Below are 20,889 nucleotides of genomic sequence, written 5' to 3'. Positions count from 1 at the left end.
TTGCCATTGCAGAGAAAGTTCTTTCCAAATGTTAACTAAGCCTTTTATGTCACGAGAGTCTAAAGTAAGAGTTAAGAGTCGCGCTGTCATGTAAACCTTTTTTCTTTCCACCCACAATCTGCAAAAGAAAAGAAACATCACGCGTGTCTGGATAAGTGATACAATTTTTAACACAGCGAGGTCTTCAAGGGATGCGTTTTTTTTTTTTTTTTTTTTTTTTTTTTTTTTTTTTTTTTTCCTCCTCAATATCTCTCTTCCCGGTCAGCAGCCAGGGAGGAATGTGTCAACGTGGTGTGTGGACCCAATGCCGAGTGCTCTGCGGACGTGGCTGTGCTGAAGGACCTCACCCTCGTTGATGGAGAGGCAGACGAGGCCACGAACTTGTGCCGCTGTCTGGATGGATTTATTGGCAACGCTTCCGATATTGTCACTGGCTGTATTCCAGGTGGGTCTCTCTCTCTCTCTCTCTCTCTCTCTCTCTCTCTCTCTCTCTCTCTCTCTCTCTCCTCTCTCTCTCCTCTCTCTCTCTCTCTCTCTCTCTCTCTCCTCTCTCTCTCTCCTCTCTCTCTCTCTCTCTCTCTCTCTCTCTCTCTCTCTCTCTCTCTCTCTCTCTCTCTCTCTCTCTCACTCAAACTGATGTAATATTGTGGTTTATATTGAAGTAGCAGCATCTTCATCAAAGGGCTGTGTTAGGTTAGTTTATATCAGGTTGAGATTCATTCAGTTTACTAATTTCACTGCAGGTCCCATCACTGTGTAGATTATGATTTGAAAAGGCATCAAACTTTGCCCAGAAATAAATAGTCATTGTCTGGAAATTAGAAGGCTAAGGTAATTTCCACCATGCCTAATATTCTTTCCTTCTTGAAGACCCAACCTCAGGATCTAAGGAGGGAGGCTGCACCTTCAAGAACAGCACATACAGGCCTGGGGATGTGTTCTACGACATGTGTACCCTGCGCTGCACCTGCAATAACAACACCGAGCTAGAGTGTGAGGTGAGTGTGTGTGTGTGTGTGTGTGTGTGTGTGTGTGTGTGTGTGTGTGTGTGTGTGTGTGTGTGTGTGTGAGGGGGGGAGGGGTGATGTGAGGAACTTCTTGGGGCTTGTGATTTGAGAGCAAGTGTAATGATATGACAGCTGTGAAGTCTGGTGTGTGTAATGGCGTTCTTGATGGTAGTGGTGTGACATTATGAAGTAGAAATGTGTTTATTTAAGATTTCCTTGAGAATTTATTGAGTGATCTGTGGTAGTGTTGTAATGAGAGATCAAAACATGAGGGCAGTGAGGTGTGAGTGGAGAGAAGCCTTAATGAATAATTGCTATTTGCTATCTTTGTACACAAAATATCTAGTATATGACACTTGGTTGGGACTTATGAACAGATAAAGTAATGCATTTCACCACTACGACCACCACTAGTCACCTCATTGACTCACTCATGGCCTAACTTTGCAAGATGTCTTCACTCTACTCCGCATTGCATAACGTCAGGCCTTGGACTCACCTCATCAGCTCCCCTACTCCCTCAGCCTCGTTGTGAATTCTCCCATGAGGACGGGACAGAGATGGATCCTGGCTGTGAGTACGTCCCAGACCCTGATGACTCCTGCTGCCAAATCCGTGTCTGCAACTCCACACCAGAGGCTGCCACTGATGCTGCCCACACCCCATCTCTACTTTCTGATGGCTGCACACAAGGCAATGTCACTTATGCCAAACATGCTACCTTCTACAATGGCTGTGAATCTCAGTGTGTCTGCATTGGCTTTGGTGACATCTCCTGCACTCCAAGGTGAGCAAGGACACAAGAACATAAGAATATAAGAAAATAAGGGAAGCTGCAAGAAGCCATCAGGCCTACACATGGCAGTCCTTGTATGACACCTACCTACCTATTTCCACCTATCATGTACAGACCAGAACAAATTGGGATCATTATTTTGTCTGACCAGCTGTTCTATCTAGACATCTTGGTGTTGGAGAAAATAATTAATCATTCTAAATAGTGTTCTGAATATTCTCATGTCTATTTAACTGTCTTCTTATGTCTGTCATTTTTATCCATGTTTATCTATCCATGATTATTTTCTCTCTCTCTCTCTCTCTCTCTCTCTCTCTCTCTCTCTCTCTCTCTCTCTCTCTCTCTCTCTCATCCTCTCTCTCTCTCTCTCTCTCTTCTCCTCCTCTCTCTCTCTCTCTCTCTCCTCTCTCTCTCCTCTCTCTCTCTCTCTCTCTCTCTCTCTCTCTCTCTCTCTCTCTCTCTCTTACAACTTTTCAGAGTTTTCTATAATTGCTTAAGAGGATGATGTCCTTTCATAATCTTTGAAGATCAGTTGAATCTAGAATCTTGTTACTCTCAAAATATTGTAACTCTTACATTAAGTAATGATATGCATTGAATCTACATAACACTAATTATGAAACACCAATTTTAGTTCCATATGATAACCAAGCATTTGATGCTTCATGCTGTGAAGATTATTATGCTAAAAGTATGTATGAGCTCTTTTAGTGTAAAGAAAATGAATGCTATTACTTAGAAAAAAATCAGAATAACATTATAATCTCCCACAGATGTCCACCCTTCAAGGTCATGCCTGAAGGTGCAGAGAAGTGTGAAACTCTGCCAGACCCCAACGACTCATGCTGCTCCATTACTGTCTGTGACGAGCCCACTCCAGATGTCATGAGGGCCAACATCACCGGTGCGTTCTGATTACTTATGTGTCACTTGTGTGTTGTTTGTCTCATGTGTGATGTGTGTCAGCTATGCTTGTTGTACCTTAATGTGCTGTTTTGTATGTCTTCATTCTTTAATGCCTGTTTAATGTTCTAATTTTGTTTTAGGTGGTGATTTTGTTTATTGAAAGTGACACACATGTGGGCAGGTGGTGTATGTAATTTTGATTGATAATGAAGGTTCCTTGTTTCATCCTTTCCCAGAATTGGAAGATGAAGTGATGAGAAATATGACAGAGACAGATAAGGAAATTATGATGAATGAAATGAAAAACATGACAGACATGGAGAAGGAAATCATGATGAAGAAGATGCTGAATATGACAGACACAGAGAAAGAAGCAGCAATGAAGAACATGACAGAAATTGTTGATGAGGTGATGAATGAAGCCCATGAGCAGGAGTCCACTCATAATGACACCCTTGGTCATGATCACACCCATGAAAACGAACATGAACTGACTGGTGTACACACTCATGAACACACTCATGCTGATGGCACTACCCACTCCCACCCTCATGACCACAGCATGAACCACACTCATGATGAGGATGGCATGATTGATGTACACTTGCACACTCATGAAGATGGAACCACACACAGCCACCCTCATGATCCCAACATGGAACATTCACATGACCATGAACATGGCATGGGTGACATGCACACTCATGAAGATGGAACTACCCACACTCATAATGACACCTTTGGTCATGATCACACCCATGAGAATGAACATGAACTGACTGGTGTACACACTCATGAACACACTCATGCTGATGGCACCACCCACACTCACCCTCATGACCACAGCATGAACCACACTCATGATGAGGATGGCATGATTGATGTACACTTGCACACTCATGAAGATGGAACCACACACAGCCACCCTCATGATCCCAACATGGAACATTCACATGACCATGAACATGGCATGGGTGACATGCACACTCATGAAGATGGAACTACCCACACTCATAATGACACCTTAGGTCATGATCATACTCATGAAAATGAACATGAACTCATTGGCATACACACTCATGAACACACTCATGCTGATGGCACCACCCACTCCCACCCTCATGACCACACCATGAACCACACTCATGATGAGAATGACATGACTGAGTTGCACATGCATGAACACACCCATGATGATGGAACCACACACAGCCATCCTCACAGCCATGCCATGAATGACACACATGACCATGAACATGGCATGGGTGACATGCACACTCATGAAGATGGAACTACTCATAGTCATAATGAAACTTTTGGCCATGATCATACTCATGAGAATGAACATGAACTGACTGGTGTGCACACTCATGAACACACTCATGCTGATGGCACCACCCACACTCACCCTCATGACCACAGCATGAATCACACTCATGATGAGGATGACATGATTGATGTACACTTGCACACTCATGAAGATGGAACCATACACAGCCACCCTCATGATCCCAACATGGAACATTCACATGACCATGATATGCACCATGAAAATGATATGGATGGAATTGGCAACCACACTCATATCCATGAGAATGGTGTTATACATTCTCACCCTCATGACCATGAAGGGGATGAAGGCCACAATCACACACATTTCAACAATGTTTTGGATAAGAAGAGTCGAGCAGAGGATCTGGGCACCCATGACCTCAACATCCTGAAGGTGACGGCTGTCAACGCTACCACAGTCATGATCCGAGTGGCTGTCTCTGATGCTGTCAGGCTCAAGGTTCTTTCGTCTGAGGACCAGCACTTCACTGTCCTGTTCAGTCCTGACTCCCTAACTTGGTCAGAAAAGAAGATCTTTGTGAAGGATATTGAAGTAGAGAACCTGAATGAGATTGTCATGTACCTGAACGACCTGCAACCTGCAACGGCCTACCAGTTCCGTGTGTCTTTCCTTGACCTAGTCAGCTCCACCTCGAAGGCCACACTCCTCAGCAGTTCCTCAGATCCAGGTTGGTTCTGCTCTGCAGTAAGCTTTTTATTGTGCATGAGATCAGTAATTCCTCAGCAACTGCACTACATAAGGCATGGAGTAGAAAATCTTGCATTTTAAAATAATTTCCTCTAGCATGCTTTTCAGTAAATTTTTTATGATCTTCACACATTTTCATGCATGAAAGGAACTTTATTGATTCTCAGAGAAATGTATAGATTGCCTAAATGTCTTTTACATTTTCAAATGAGCTGCAAGTAGTATTTGCATTTTGAAATAACACAAACTTCACCTTACTTTTAAAGAGAAATGCTGGTGCAGAACATATCATGTAAACAAGCCACATTTTTTATTGAAGCAACAAAGCTCATACTTTGTTATCATGGATTGGTGACACAATTTGTAAAGTATCCTGCTTAGGGCAGTGTTTTTGCAGTCTAGAAATAAAGAGTTTGGCTTGCAGATTTTTGTAGTTGGGAAGTAGACATCAGTAAACATATCCACTTGATGCAAACAAATGCTTTTACATCATAATTGAGAAGTAATGTAATGTTATATTTAAAGTGTCATTTTTGTAGAAACTTTTGTTGGAGGACATTCCTGTAAAGGTACTTACCTGTTTGACTTTTGGCACTTAAACTAATTCATGTCACAAGAATAAATCTTTTTTTTTTTTATTGAAAACTTTGAAATATATTGATTCTAAATTATGATTACCCAATACTATTATAAACACTTTCTTCTTGTTAGTGCTTCCATCCAAAAGAAGGTTATGTGCATCATGGCTTATGTGAATGTGAACATGCAGTGTGGTCTGTTGTAGGTGTGCCAGAACCCTCCAGGCTGGAGTGTGTTGAGGGTGAGCTGATCGAGGAGGAGACAGAGTGCGGGAGTCGGTGCACCTGTCGTGGAGGACAGATCCACTGCAAGCCTCGGTGTCCTCTGTTTCAGCTTCCTCCAGACTCAAATTGCACACTTATCACAAGCCCAGAAGACCCTTGCTGCTCTATACCAGACTGCAAAATGATGCCTTTGGACCATGATGTATTAGTACCACAAGAACATACTGAAGCTACTCACATGGTATCTGATGGGGAACTGGAGATGAATAGCACTCATGAGCCCAGTACCATGCCAGATGAGAAGAATCTTATTAGCAATGATTCCATGATCCTGACTGATAAACCTGATGATGTTCCTAACACAGATTCAGCTATGAGAGAGGATGTTGATCATGCCACCACAGATGCTGAAAAGGATGTGATTAATGACACAGAAGATATTCAGCACAGGAATAAGACTTCTTTCCTCGAAGAGAAGCCCTCCCCTTCTGATAGACCTCGGAAACACTTCACATCTTTGAATGATCTTCTGACTAAACACAAACAGCTTGGAAGTTTCCCACTCAATACAACAACAGTCAAGACTCCCATACCCTTGGAAAGCTCAAGGAGAGACGGAATGCTGAATGACACTCACACCAAAACTCCAGAAATTCACTTAGAAGCACCTCACCAACACAATGCTTCCCTCTTAGTTTTTGTGGATGGTAAAGACCCTGACATGGTCAACACTTCTGTACCAGAGGACTTGGATGTTACAACCACAAATGAGGAATCCAAGACTAATTTTGAAACTTCAGACACTTATGATGCTGAATATTCTGTAGATGAAACCCATTTACAAAACAATAACAGTGAAAGTCTCCTGATCAATGGCACAATCAGTATCTTCCCCAATAAAATAAATTTGAATGAGGTTGAGTCTTCAAAAACTGATAGTGATTTCCTCAGAACCTCCAATGATGATAGGAGTCACCTTTTTTCATTGTCCAGCCATGGGATAAATGAAAGCCACTCCAGCGACCTAGATAAATCAGGTTCAGCTGATACCATGTTGGCCTCTCAAGTGGGTGACTCAGAGGATGCCAACTCACAGAATCCTCCCACATACCTGCTGGATCCCCACCTCAATATAAGTGAAATTCTGAATGCTGAGTACAAAGAGAATTTACATCTGGTACCTTTTGAGCGCAAAGCTGGTTTTGAAGAGACTGAAAGTGATGGGCATTTGCCTTTGAATCAGGAAGAAAGTTCTTACTTACCAATTGATCAGGAGCACCATGTGAATATTAGTGAAATCCACACTGCTGATTATGAAGAGAACTTACATCTACCTCTTGAGCTCAGAGATGGTTCTGAACAGCCTGGAAGTGATGGCTATTTACCTCTGCACCAAGAAGGTTCTTATTTACCAACTGATCAGGAACATCATGTTAACATTAGTGAAATTCATAATGCTGACCATGAAGAGAACTTACACTTACCTGTTGAGCACAGAGATGGTGGGTATATACCTCTGCACCAGGAAGAAAGTTCTTACTTACCAACTGATCAGGAGCACCATGTGAATATTAGTGAAATCCACAGTACTGACTATGAAGAGAACTTGCATCTACCTCTTGAGCACAGAGGTGATTCTGAACAGCCTGGAAGTGATGACTATTTACCTCAGCACCAAGAAGGTTCTTACTTACCAACTGATCAGGAACATCATGTTAACATTAGTGAAATTCATAATGCTGACTATGAAGAGAACTTACATCTACCTTTTGAGCACAGAGATGATTTTGAACAACCAGAAGATGTTGCATATTTACCTTTGAATCACAGGGAAAACCCATATTTACCTACTGACGGAAAGGACGAGTGGAACCTTACAGAAGACGACAGTGAAAACTTTGAAAGCCCACACCACAGCAACCACTCGACTCAAACGCGAGTTGAAACGTCGTACCACGTTGAGTATAGCGATGGTGTGAATCACTCAGGCTCAGGCTCTCCCCAATGTCCATGAGCATGTCTCCCACCATTCAGTGAGAGGAGAGCCACCAATGAATGACAGGATGCATCATTTGGATTCCCCAAGCAAGAATAACCTCCATGACCAAAGTAAAGGTATTCTGACTCACCTAAAAAGACAGTGGTGTTAAGGGCCTTGGAGGCATGAAAGTTTTGGACTGCTTGACATCAAGGTTTGGGGAGGACACATGTTACAAAGGGACTCCTGGTTTTCTGTTTTGGTGTAGAATATTTAATGATTCTACTTAATAGGATGTTAACCATTTTCAAAAGAAGTCCAGGAGAGTCACCCTTGAGGTACAACAACACAAGCTTCAGCATTGTGGGTCTGCAGGGAACACTGGTCACTGCCTCACATGCAGCTGGATCTTTGTTCTCATAGTAGGAAGCAGTTTTTTTTTTTTTTTTATGAGAAAAAGGATAAGCTTTATGTCTTGTTATATGCTTAAAATTTAGTGTGTAGATCAGACCAAAGGAAGTTTGTTTTTAAGCTTGCTATTCATGACATGCATTGAAGAACTGCAAAGTGTGGTAGTATCCATGAAGTTCATGTAAAAATGTTTCCATGCACATTATCAGCAGACTGTCCTTTGGTTGCTTGTCATGGTAGATGGGTTAAACCTGAGCAGAAATCATTGTGCTGGGAAACAGGGAAGGATGAGATCTCCACCACTCACGTTCTGTGACTCATGAGTTGCACCTCCTGGGACAGCCTCATGTTGGCCAAAGAGAGATTTTTTGGTATTGACTTATTATAAATGAGTAAATGCAGTTGTGAGTAATTCCAAATTTAGATGATTATGCAGTATAATCTCTCTCTGGGCTTTAAATGGTAGACAGACACCAGGCTTAAAGGAGCTTTAGTCATAATAGATGTCAATGGCTTATAACAGTGATGTAAGCAAATGTATGGATGTCCCCGCCGGCAGTAGGATGCAGGGAGTTCTAGTCATGTTTAGTGTTTTATCGGCATTAGTGGTGGTGGAATGCTAGATTTCTGTTGTGAGAGGTGTGGCTGCAACCTTTGTTAACAATGTAATACTGCCTACAGATTGCCTTATTTCAGCAAATGTTTATGTTTTCATATTTCAAGGTGGCTTTTAGAGTGTAGAACAGATGTGCAAAGAATTGTACCTTTGACAGTTATCTCTAGAAGTGTTGCGATGAAAATGTGTTTCTTTTTGTTGTTGAAATGCTTTCTGTGCATGGCTGTTGTGGCTTTACTGCTCTTCATTAGCCATAGTCTTGTACCACCTGTTTGCTGCTGTTGTGTCTTCTCTCATTCCTGTAATACATATTGATTCCTTATTTCATAAATGAGTGTACATATACATGTATTACATGATATTAGTGATGTAGAACATAAAAATTATTGAATCTTCAAATGGGTTACAAGACAGCAATTGTCTATTAGGATTTTAATTTACATTGAACAAAGTCAATATTGTCTATGATATTTGATTGTAATATAACTCACTCACTGTGGTTTGTCCACACACTTTACATTATGCACATCACACAAGTGGATGTGTAGTTTTCAGTGATATTTAGATCTATAACTATAAAAACATCCCTATTATGACAGACAATTATTTCTTAGGATCTGTTGCTTTGCATATAATGAAGAACCACTCGTTAATTTTAAACTTCAACAAACAGGTTTGGCAATAGACGCTAGTCAGATGTGTTCCCACGAGGGGAGGTACTACAAGCCTGGCCAGGAGTTCTATGAGGGCTGCTCCTATGTCTGCATCTGCACCGAAAGTCTGGAGGTGCACTGCGCTGCCATCGAGTGTCCACTGTCCTTTGGCCTTGAGCTTATTGATCCTGACTGTCTGGACTGGAAAATTGACCCAGACCACATCCCTGAGCCACCCAAGTAAGACCTCAGCCATAGTGGTGCACATTTTCCTCATTATTGTTCCTTGTGTTGCAAGGTGTTGTCATGTATATAGTACTAATTGTTATAATTTTTCTATTATCCTGTGAGCATGTCATGACTTGAAAAATTCTGCAACATCCTGTGTATGGTAAGAAGATCAAGCTGTTTTGTAGTTTTATTTATTTACTTTTTTTCATTGTATTATTTTATATAGCAAAATGCCATGCCATCAGGACCTTCAACCCAGTTTTATCATTATATTATTTCTGATTGCAAATGAGAGAGCGAGGGAGAGAGAGAGAGAGAGAGAGAGAGAGAGAGAGAGAGAGAGAGAGAGAGAGAGAGAGAGAGAGAGAGAGAGAGAGAGAGAGAGATTACAATTCCTGTGGAATCTAAGTTTATCTCTCTAAGTAAACAGGCTTTATAATATTGAACTAGATTATACATGGGAGAACAAGTTTTGATAAGTAGCTTGTCTCCTTTGCAGGTGCTGTGGCCAGATGAAGTGTGTCTCCACCTCAGCCTGTCAGTACATGGGGCAAACCTACAAGAATTATGACCAGATCCCTCGAGAGATTACTGGCTGCTCCCAAGTATGTACCTGCAACTATGGCAATGTGACCTGCCGTGACCTGTGTGACCCTGTACCCACCATCCCACCCATTGACCTGCAGTGTGCCCCAGAACATGCTGTCATTGTGACCCTTCCTGGGGAGACCTGCTGCAGAGCCTGGCAGTGCGCTACTCATTCTGTTGAAAGTGAGTCTCTGCTGTGCTGGACAAAATTCTTATTAACTCCTTTTCTATTTGCAGGATTTAATTTGATTCTTTCTGCATCTTTAGTTATCTGTATAAATTCTGTACATATGACTATTCCTTTGTTTCTTTTCCTTCTTGGTTCACTCTAACAGAAAGAAAGATGTTTCCCTCAGAACAGATTGTATTAAAAAACAGAGCCTCACCATCAGGCCAGCCTTACATCCCCATAACTGTCTGTCACACAAGGACAAACATAACCAAGCCTTGCACACTAGACAACATGCAGGAGAGATGTGGCTGCAGGCATTAAAAACACATGAATTCACAGTGATGGTAGTACAGTACATGTGTGGCAGGTGCCCAGGTGATCATTGCTACACCAAACACTGACTAGAGATGTTTTCATGTACCCCCATCTTTTTGATCTTTCACGACATCTAATTGATTTTGTTTGATAGAAATTTTCAACAGTGAATATTGTTTTATGCATGTAAATACAGTTAACCCTCACCAGCCTTGACTTCCCTGATCACAAAATATACAATTGCCTAAGTGGATGGATAAGAAAGGAAGTCCCAACATGCCGTGGATTTATAATTGCATGAGTCACCTGTAGCGGAGGTCAGCTGGAGTTTTTTTTTTCTTTTCTTTTCTGTAGGTTGGTTCATTATAACATACAGTAACCTTATTGTGAGTCAGGATGAGACTTTACTGCACATGGTGGGCTCAGCAATGTAACTGTCATATTTGGTAAGGGTTGAAAGTTAGGTTATTTTTTCCTATATAAGTTTATACAGTACATATATACATATATACACACTTCATACTTTTCATCTTTTATTTACACTCCTTACCTTTATAGCAATGTAAATATACTTTCACCTTTCATTTGAATAACATCCCTATAACCCTCTCATAAAATACTAATACCTTAAATAAATACTGTGGTGATGTAGGTTTTAAACTGTAGTCACTAACCAGACCTCAGTCTCTTGGAGAACTCCACTGTACATACAATCGCCCCGTCATGGTGTGTGTTGCATGTTTGCCTTACAGAGGTTGACTTCTTGGGGTCATCAGGTGTGGAGACAGTGCATTCTCACGGCCAGAGTAAAGGTGGGTATGGGTGTGGCTCATCCCTGCATCGGCCACTCTTCCCCACTGTGCACGCTGGCATATTCTGAAGACTCACAGTGTTTGTCTTATTTTCTCTCTCTCTCTCTCTCTCTCTCTCTCTCTCTCTCTCTCTCTCTCTCTCTCTCTCTCTCTCTCTCTCTCTCTCTCTCTCTCTCTCTCTCTCTCTCTCTCTCTCTCTCTCTCTCTCTCTCTCTCTCTCTCTCTCTCTCTCTCTCTCTCTCTCTCTCTCTCTCTCTCTCTCTCTCTCTCTCTCTCTCTCTCTCTCTCTCTCTCTCTCTCTCTCTCTCTCTCTCCCCCCTTAGACAGAAGTGATTGAATGAGATATTCTGCACTAGGAGGTGCATTCAGACCAAGTCAATAAAAAGGAAGTTTGACTGACTGGTTAGTAGACAATGACTATGCTTTGGCTAATCATTATACTGTATAATATTAAACTATTAGTCTGGGAACGTCTTCCAGTGCAGGATGTCTCAAGCTTAGAATGAAGCATGGTAGTGTAGTGTGACCATGTAAAGAGAGTCCATGGTAGGAGCTGCATTGTTGATGTGTATTTCAACATTTTCATAATGGATCAGGGTGGCACCATCTGACAGTTTTTGGAAGGTTTACTGTGTACTCTTATGTACTGTTACTGTGTACAGTACTACATTGTAATTGAAAAATGGGTTTTGAAAAGACTGTGTGTGTTGTCAATATTCCAGTGTGCTGCCACCTTTGAATATTTTACTAATTCTGTATATATTATGTATTCCATATCATGAGAGTCATTGTGTATAGGTGCATGTCTTTTTTCAGTGATGGCTGTTTCATCTCTTCATCATCAAAACAATTATCACTGTCTGTTTTTGTTTTATTTAAATCTCTTTTAAATATTTCATTTAAGAATTTAAATATAAATAATGACACATAATTCCAAGTCATAAAGGAAATGAGAAAACTGAAGTGTGGACTCAAATTAATATATTATCTGGACTTTATGTAAACTGTGCAAATTATGAAAGAACTTGACTCTCTCATATTCCTCTGAACTAAACACCTAAAAAATCTTGTGTAGTCCTGTCACTTCATGTCTCTCAGCTGTAGAGGCAGACAGCCTCATGTGTCTTGCCTGCCACTAACTGGAGATGCATGTGGTGTTTTAGGTGTCCCTGCCACCTTTCCTCTGCCCCCTGTGTCTGTGGTGGGAGCCCCACCCACCCCCCGCCCTCCTGCCCGCCACCTTCCCTGCCACCCCTTACTTTGGGCCAGGTGTGTGTCTGCTGCCTTGTCTCTGTATACCAGACTAAGGTGCCCCTCACGTGGGGCAGCTGAGACAAAGCATCCCGCCTTGTCTTAGTGTAGGATAGAAATGCAGAGGAGGGGCTCCAAGTCCCCTCACTCCCTCCCTTGTATTGTGCTGTTATAATTTATGCAAGTTGATTCTTTGTAAGTTAATATTGCAGTTATTAGTCTGTTACTTATTGCTTTATTATAGAATTTTGTATTTAGGCTCTTGGTTGTTACCAGTGAATGTTATGACTGTCAGAATTTTTGCTCTAATTTTATAGGAGCAACCTGCTTCCGAAATAGTATAGTATGCTTGAATGAAGGTTGCTTAATGTTGATATGAACATTAAACCTCTTAATAATAGGCATGTAAGGATTTGTATTTCACAAAAATCTTATATTTTTCATTATTATGGCTGATGGATATATAAAACTCTGGTCATGTGTATATAAGAATACTGATTCATCATTGCTTTTCAGTATTCATCTCAAAATTTTAATGTACACAGAAAATAAATGTGCCTTTCATGAAATTTCAAAATACTTTCTTATTCTATTAATCTTGTTGGAGACTCAACAATAAACTTTGGGCATTGAACCTTTCAGATGAGGTGATCTCCAAGCCACACGTTTCATCGCTGGATGCCTCAACCATCCACCTGATTTTCACCACTCCCTCCCTGTACCAAGGCCTGCCAGGAGAACTCTTCCTCAGATACACCAGTGACCCAGAGTAAGAATGTACCCCTTAATGCTTTATTTTCTCTATTTTTTGTTAATACAAAAAAGTGAACAATGAAAAAATTAACTCTTAATATTTGTAAAGTGTGATTTTATGCATTTCCTTCTCTTCCTCTTGAAAGGCAGAGATGTGCTAATGAGAATTCAGTGAAATGAAGTTATGTGCTTAGATGCAGTTTATCTATTTATAAGTCTCCTGGTTTCTGTATTCTTCCTGAAAACCCTATCACATCCCCATCTTGGGCCATCTATGAGTGCAGCACCTTGCACTTCAGACTACTTAATATATCACCTAATTATTTTCATCCTTGAGATCTTTGTGTATATCATTAATTTGAACTCTAAGAGTTCAAATTGCTGCAAGAGATGGAACCAGAATACTATATGAAGGCAGAACAGTGACATCAGAACAGCATTCCTTTGAAGTTGTTACAGGAATATAAACAAAAAGCTTTTAACTGTGGTCTTTCCAGAGGACAACCGGATCCCAACACCTGGATGAGGGAGGTCCTGGTACCCATGGGCTCCCTCATCTTCCAATTTGAGTGGGACCACATGCTGACCGGCCTGGAGCCTGCCACTGAGTACACTCTGCAGGTGGTGCTCACTGTCCAGGGGGCTGAGCCCATCTATTCCCCTGTCTTCACCTACACCACCATGGAGGAAGGTACAGAGGCAGAGGATTGATTTGATTCAACACTTGTGTAGAGATTGAAATACAGTACAAGCTTTTTGTAGGTGTCAGCTCACTGTCATTGTATTCCTTGTTATACTGTGGAATGTGCTTCAGATTTTAGAAAGTGCACTATTCAGCCGAAGTGTGATCATTCTTCAGTGCATATATTTTGAAATGTAGTGGGAAAATTTGTGGAAGAAAGAAATTCAAGATGTGACTTGATGGATGTTGTGAGTATGCTGATGGAGAGAGATAATTAGAATAGACATCAAGAATTTTCCATCTAGAATGGTTTGTTACGTGTACAGAGCTTAATCTGTAAAGCTGCTTGCTCCACAGTGTTGAGTGTCAGACTCATGCATTCATAATGGTGAGAAAAGATTTGAGTAGATGCATAGAAGTCAATTTCAGAGGAATTCCTTGGAGAGTATGTTGATGGGAGAAAAATTTCACTGTGAAGCACTACCAGTATGTCAGTGACTGTATAGTACTAATAGTATAATACTACCTGCCTCCACAGCCACTGATCCACCGACCACCACTCCACTGCCACGCCTGGACATTGATGCCGAGCTCTACGCCTCAGAGATCACAAAGACGTCAGCCAAGGTCTCATGGAGAAGCTTTAGTGACTATGAGCTGCAGTACATTGATGGTGTACAAGTCAAGTATACTCAGAAAAATAATCTGGTATGTAGCAAGCTTGTGTGTCTGAGGGAGCACTTCCAAAGTGCGTAAAACTTTGGAAGTGATGTGTGCAGTATTTTGTCTGATATTGTTGCACTCAGAATATAATGTAGCATGTGGAGTAAGACACATTGTTGTATTATTTCTTTATGATATATCGGATATTTCTCAGTCATGGTTAGAAACTTGGTTAAGCTAGTTGAGTTTGAGAGATTAAAATGATTGGCTGTGTTGGACAGCAAAAGGAATGTTGCTTCAATTTTGTTTTCAGAGATATGTTAAAGAACCCAAGATATTTGATGCCTTATACTAATGTAGAATAAAAAAAATCTTGCTAATTCTCACTCATTATGCTAGACAGAAGAAGAATAAAAACAATAAAAAACATGCCAATTTTTAAAAAATTTTCAGATCCCCAAGTTTAGTCAGCTGTTCCACCATAACAACGACCAGATGGACCTTCGTGACCTCCAGCCTGACTCCACCTACACTGTGGACCTTGTGTTCATCACTCACGAGAACCAGACCACCAAGGTGACCAACACCAAGCCAATCACCTTCACCACACTGCCTGAGGAAGGTCTGTCTCATCATCCAGTTCTGCTTTCTTGTGTGTGGCTTGCAGGGACTGACAATGGAATGTTTATGTACCTCTCGTAAATTAAGACTGGATGCGTATTCCATTTGTAGCAATTGCAAGTTTAGGAGGTAAAGAGAAAAGTTTGTCTTCTCATATCAATCAGTAAATGAATGGAGCATTTTGATAATATACTTAAATGTGCATGGCTCATCTCATATCTGCTACATTACTTTCAGATCCTTATGACTTTGAGATTAGCATCAGGACTGGCAAGATAACCTCCCAGACTGCAGAGTTGCTGTACTCAGGCATACCTGAGCCAGAAGTGAAGTATGTCAGTGTGTACCGTGTTGTGTACATCAACGACAATGAGAGAACTGACTCACAGACCTTCAAGATCCCCCAGAGTGGCCAGGACAAGATGGTCTACATCAACGAGTTGAAGCCAGATGTGAAGTATGTGGTGTGGCTGGAGGCTTTCCTATCCAATGGCCGCAAGAAGAAGAGTAACGTGGTGGAGTTCTCAACTAAGGCTGGCCAACTTCCCAAGCCTGAGAAGAGTGAAATTGGTGAGTTGGCTTTGAAGTTTTTAGATTTTGTATGTGCATATAAAAAATGAAGTTTAGTAAAAAGAAATTGTAAATGCTGGAAGAACATAAATATTGTTCAGCTTGTAAAGGTATAACTGACTGTGCTAGACTTTCTTTATGACAAACATACTAATGATAATTATTGTCATAAGATCCTAATGAAGTAGAAAGCAACGGAGAGAACTACTATCCCGCCCTGGTTGCTGTTGCTCTCATTGCGGCCGTGGCCTGCCTGGGCTTCCTTGCACTCCTTGTCATTCTCCTGAGAAAACAGAGCCACGCCAAGGCTCACATTAACTCATCGAGGAACGCCTCGTATGACAACCCGTCATACAAGGTAGGGGACAATGTAAGTAAATCGCTTAACCATCGCTTTCGTATTAACAAGTAGTTGGTGTGCAGCGTGTAGTTCCTGAGTTGACTAGACTGGCATGGTGGCTGCTCTCCGCTTTGTAATGGCAGCAGCTGAAGGTAACGTTGAAACAGTCGTCTGGTTTGCCTCCTCCCTGCCCTTGTGTGAAGTACTGGCAAGAAGTAGTAAAGTTGTAATTGTATTCCCTCCATTGCCTCTTGTTAACATAAAGTGCACTAAAAAGCAAGCTGGTTTGCACCCATCCTTACCTTTCTAGTGAATGCTGTACTTAATAAAATAATGTTAAACCCTTCTCAAAACCAAAAAGCTTCCCTTTAAAAAAAATTTATTAAAAACCTCTTTGTGTAAACTTAGTGAAAATTTCTGTATAAAACATGCTTTTTCTATTTGATGTAGATCATGAGCATGTATTCAGATTCTTCTTGATTTGATCATCTACCACTTAGAAAATGAATGTTAGGGATAATTACAGAAGCCTGGAATGATATCATGTAGTACAATGTTGTGTGTATTATTCCCACTTAGCTTCATAGTTACTATTCATGTTGTTTTACTCAACACTGTATACATACATATAGAGCCTTGAAGTTTTTGGCACATAGCAAACAAAGTGCAGTAGCATTGTAACATTTACATCTAAGAAAAGAAAAGAATATGATAAAGAATACAAGAATGAAATAAATGTTACACAAGCATTCAATTGATTAATTCTTAAGCTTATTTTATTGTGGCATTTTATAAAGTCAGGGGAAAAATGAAGTGTTGATATTTGTGGGTGTGTCTGAGGAGGTGGTTGTGTTGCAGACTTATGACATGGAGATGAACGGCATCAAGGGGAACAGTGGGAATGGCGCCACACATCCAGAGGAGCAGCCTTAGTCCCCCACTGCAGTCTTCCTTCTCACCTTCCCTGTGTCCTGTCTCAGTGGCTGTCCCTTGTGTGTCAATCTTAAGGAGTTTTTTTTTATCATGTCTTTGTCTTTGTTTTTTTTTTTTCTGTTTACAGAAATTCAGCTCATGTAAAAATTGCTTCAGTCAATACTTTTGATGTAAATAAGTACTATGTGACAATATTCAAAGTCCTGTTACTATGCCATTGCCTGAAGTAAGATGCCTGAGAGCTAAGCATTATTATTATTTTTTTCATGAACTTTTATTATTATGTAGGTTAAGGTTCACTGCAAGGAAACCTGCTGGTGAGAGTAAATGTATAAAATATATACGAATATATACTCAGGTGTTGAACGCAGTAATTTCAATGGTGACTGGTAAGGGATAACGTGTAATATACATTCGTACGTCCGTCTTATGACTCCTTTTTTAGATTATTCTCTTATATTTTTTTTCTCTAATGATTAGACACCATAATAAGCAACCCTCAAGCTTAATACTAACGTGTGCTTTAGTCATTTACACATTTTCTATTCCTAGTTATTTATAGTTTTCTATAAATCAAGAAGTAACCCAGAGTAATGAGCTGGTGCTCCATAAAACCATTTGGTTGTGCCTTTCTTAGCAACAGTGCTGTATGTAAGTGTGCCATTATTGTATGCTAGCACAAACAAAATGTATGGTAGTGTTCCTGCATCTCTGTCCCACAATGAACTCAGTCTTGTTATAAAGCATACTGATAGTTGTGGATGGAGGTTCATTCCAATTATTAAACTGTGTTGTTGCCAGGGTCAGAGATCTTCAGAGCTCACTTAATATTGCTTGTCCCCTCAACATATTCACATTGTGCTCATGAAAAAAAAAAAAAAAAAAAAGCAGAAACATGGTTTCAGTTCTTGAACTGAATTATCTTGTTCTGTGATAAAGGAATTGGTTTGAGATCCTTGATGGTAATTGCAGCTTTTAACTGTCAGCTGGTGTCTGTACTTGTCAGCCAGAGCAAGTGTTGTCTGACTCCTCTCCCATTCCTTTTGTAGATAGAAAGAGCTCTGAAGGCTGCCCCTGGAACCATTGCTATGGAGTGTACATGTGATAGTTGATTGACCTACAGCATTGCACTATAACATGAGTGTTGTCAGGTCAGGTTATGCAATATAATTGTTAGGAACAACTTGAGCTTAGAATGTATTTTCTATTTTTTTATATTTTGATAAACAGTCACTGTAAATCACAAGCTCTCCCTGTCAGTGGTGGTGGCTAGGAGTGTCTGCTGACTGGCCTGCCAGGAGCCGTGTGGCAGGCTGCATGAGATGTCACTTTCTGGCCTCCTTGTATTTGTCTGTAACAAACCCAGAGAAAATATATTGTAAAGATTACCACAACAGTATACTATTTTAACAAAATTTTATGCATTACTCCAAAATATATATTATATAACTTGGCATGTTTTAATGATTTCAAGTTGACTTGTTAATATTGGTGCAGCACTTGTACAGTTATTATTGTAAAGATTTTGTGCAGATATGCACATTAAACTACCCTTTTTAGTGAGTGACTTTTATTCCTTAACCTTTGCTGTGATCATATAGAATACAAGAGTATCATTGCCTTTCTTGTTTTTGCCAGGAGGGAAATTGCAATCACATTTTGGATTGGTCTTCAATAAGATTACAATAATTCTAAGGTTGGAGTGTTACAAGAATGGCTTTAGGATACATTTTGATCAACATATTTTTCTGGTATGAATATGAATTTTTCCCCAATTCTTAAATCCTAGATCCTCATGCTCTCCTGAGTGTCATCATCAGACAATTTTTTAAATAGTACTTGGTGCAAATGCACTGGTTTGAGCTAAATATGATGCAGGGCCTGTTCCACACTCACTATGAGCAACCCAACCAAAATGCCTCCCATGTTGGCTAGTGCCTGAGCAAATGGGAGGCACTGGTTTCAATATTTTTTGATCAGAATGAGTTTAAGTCCTTTAAGAAGTAAACCATTTTATCAAGGTTATTGTTGAGTGGCCAAAGAGCATCCACATGCTCTCTATCAATTCTGTCTTCAACAATGACTGCATCAGGGAGCTCTGGGGGTTGTCAAGATAAAAAAAAAAATTTTGGCAGAGGCCAAACACCTATGCCTAAAAAAATAAATAAATAAATAAGTAATAAATACAGCAGAGGAGCATAATAACATTCAAGTGAAGACAGTGGATGGCCTCAAGTTTTCTAGTAATGTATGTCAATATATATATATATATATATATATATATATATATATATATATATATATATATATATATATATATATATATATATATATATATATATATATATATATATATATATATATATATATATTTTTTTTTTTTTTTTTTTTTTTTTTATGTAAGAGGGCCACTGGCCAAGGGCAACAAAAATTAAAATAAAAAAATGGTCCACTTAAATGCCAGTTCACAGAGCAATGCCAAATGGAAGGATCAAATAGCAGAGGCTAAGTGTCTTGATACCTCCTTCTTGAAAGAGTTCAAGTTATAGGATGGAGGGAATACAGAAGCAGGCAGGGAACTGCAATTTACCAGAGAAAGGGATGAATGATTGAAAATACTAGTTAATGCTTGCATTAGGGAGGTGAACAGAACAGGGAAGAGAGAAAGAAGAAAGTCTTGTGCAGCGAGTCTGCGATAGGAGAGGAGGTATGTAGTTTGCAAGATCAGAAGAGCAGTTAGCATGAAAATAGCGGTAGATGACAAGAGGTGCAACATTGTGGCGATGAGAGATAAGAATGGCTGAAGATAATAATTTAGAGAGGAGTTGATAAGATGCAAAGCTTTTAATTCCAACCTGTCTAAAAGAGCGGTATGAGTGGAACTCTTCCCACACATGTGAAGCATACTCCATATATGAACGGATACGGCCCCTGTACACAATTTGCAGTTGAGGGGGTGAGAAACTGGAGGAGACGACTCAGGATGCCTAACTTCATAGAAGCCGTTTTTGCAAGAGATGAAATGTGAATTTTCCAGTTTAGATTATAAGTAAAAGAACAGACCGAACATGTGCAGCGTAGGAGGCCAGCTGAGTGTCACTGAAGAGGGGATTATTATATGGAGGGCTGTGTCGAGTTGAACAGAATGAACCTGAATTTACCAAGCCATCGGATAAAAAACACCTGTCATTTCAGTATCATCGAGAGAGAGAGAGAGAGAGAGAGAGAGAGAGAGAGAGAGAGAGAGAGAGAGAGAGAGAGAAGAAAGTGAAAGAAACAAATAGGCGAAGAGACAGAGCAAGTATTTCCATGGCTGGGGATTCTAGGGATTAACATAAGCGTATGAAAGACAACGGGCCAGGAAGTCATCCTATAGAGATGAACACAAGGCCTGCCTGAAATGTCTCCACCTTGTAGGAGAGGCAAATGTTTCTGAAGTTCTTGAATAGAGTATAGTGGTGACAAGGTGCAGAATGAATCGAGAAAGCTGCCCAGTCCGACCTTGAGGGAGAAAATATTACTTTGCTGGGCCTATTCCGGAAAGCGCGGCGCGGCATGAGCGTGGCGGAGGCCGTGGTGTGTGCATGATTAACGGCATGCTGGAGGGCCGCACACACCTGCCGCGCGGTCTATATATGCTTGGGGGTCGTCGATAAGTTGTGAGTTCCCGAGCCCCACTTGACGGGTTCCTCGGAGGGCAAACATCTAACATTTAAGTAAACAGAGGCACATGGCGCGCTCTGCCTC

At 40.5% G+C, this 20,889-nt stretch overlaps 1 protein-coding gene and 1 long non-coding RNA gene across 12 annotated transcripts in view; both read left to right on the top strand.

Moving 5' to 3' along the window:
- LOC135106320 (uncharacterized) overlaps window positions 1–18,702 on the top strand; it is a 98,179-nt gene extending 79,477 nt beyond the window's left edge. For 6 of the 11 annotated variants that reach the window (XR_010271259.1, XR_010271260.1, XR_010271257.1 and 3 more), the window contains 7 exons: window positions 266–445; window positions 871–998; window positions 1,532–1,794; window positions 2,577–2,707; window positions 2,946–4,730; window positions 5,535–7,668; window positions 9,232–9,370. Coding sequence is in view for 3 of the 11 variants with exons in the window: in XM_064015208.1 (XP_063871278.1) it covers window positions 266–445; window positions 871–998; window positions 1,532–1,794; window positions 2,577–2,707; window positions 2,946–4,730; window positions 9,232–9,451; window positions 9,942–10,213; window positions 13,223–13,349; window positions 13,831–14,024; window positions 14,554–14,723; window positions 15,132–15,300; window positions 15,537–15,869; window positions 16,043–16,239; window positions 17,068–17,142 (4,244 nt within the window). In the remaining 8 variants the exon portion in view is untranslated. Of the gene's footprint in view, window positions 1–265; window positions 446–870; window positions 999–1,531; window positions 1,795–2,576; window positions 2,708–2,945; window positions 4,731–5,534; window positions 7,669–9,231; window positions 9,452–9,941; window positions 10,214–12,492; window positions 12,599–13,222; window positions 13,350–13,830; window positions 14,025–14,553; window positions 14,724–15,131; window positions 15,301–15,536; window positions 15,870–16,042; window positions 16,240–17,067 lie in introns of those variants that run through there. The other 5 variants (XR_010271264.1, XM_064015210.1, XM_064015209.1 and 2 more) reach the window with 5 other exon arrangements.
- Window positions 18,703–19,697: 995 nt separating this feature from the next.
- The window catches only part of LOC135106148 (uncharacterized), a 49,174-nt gene continuing 47,982 nt past the window's right edge, over window positions 19,698–20,889 (top strand). The window contains exon 1 of the long non-coding RNA XR_010271132.1: window positions 19,698–20,889. This exon is cut by the window's right edge and continues 399 nt beyond it. This is a non-coding gene — a long non-coding RNA (uncharacterized LOC135106148).

Source organism: Scylla paramamosain, chromosome 13 (assembly GCF_035594125.1).
Source record: "Scylla paramamosain isolate STU-SP2022 chromosome 13, ASM3559412v1, whole genome shotgun sequence".
Classification (NCBI taxonomy): domain Eukaryota; kingdom Metazoa; phylum Arthropoda; class Malacostraca; order Decapoda; family Portunidae; genus Scylla; species Scylla paramamosain.
This window is presented reverse-complemented; position numbering and strand designations above follow the sequence as displayed.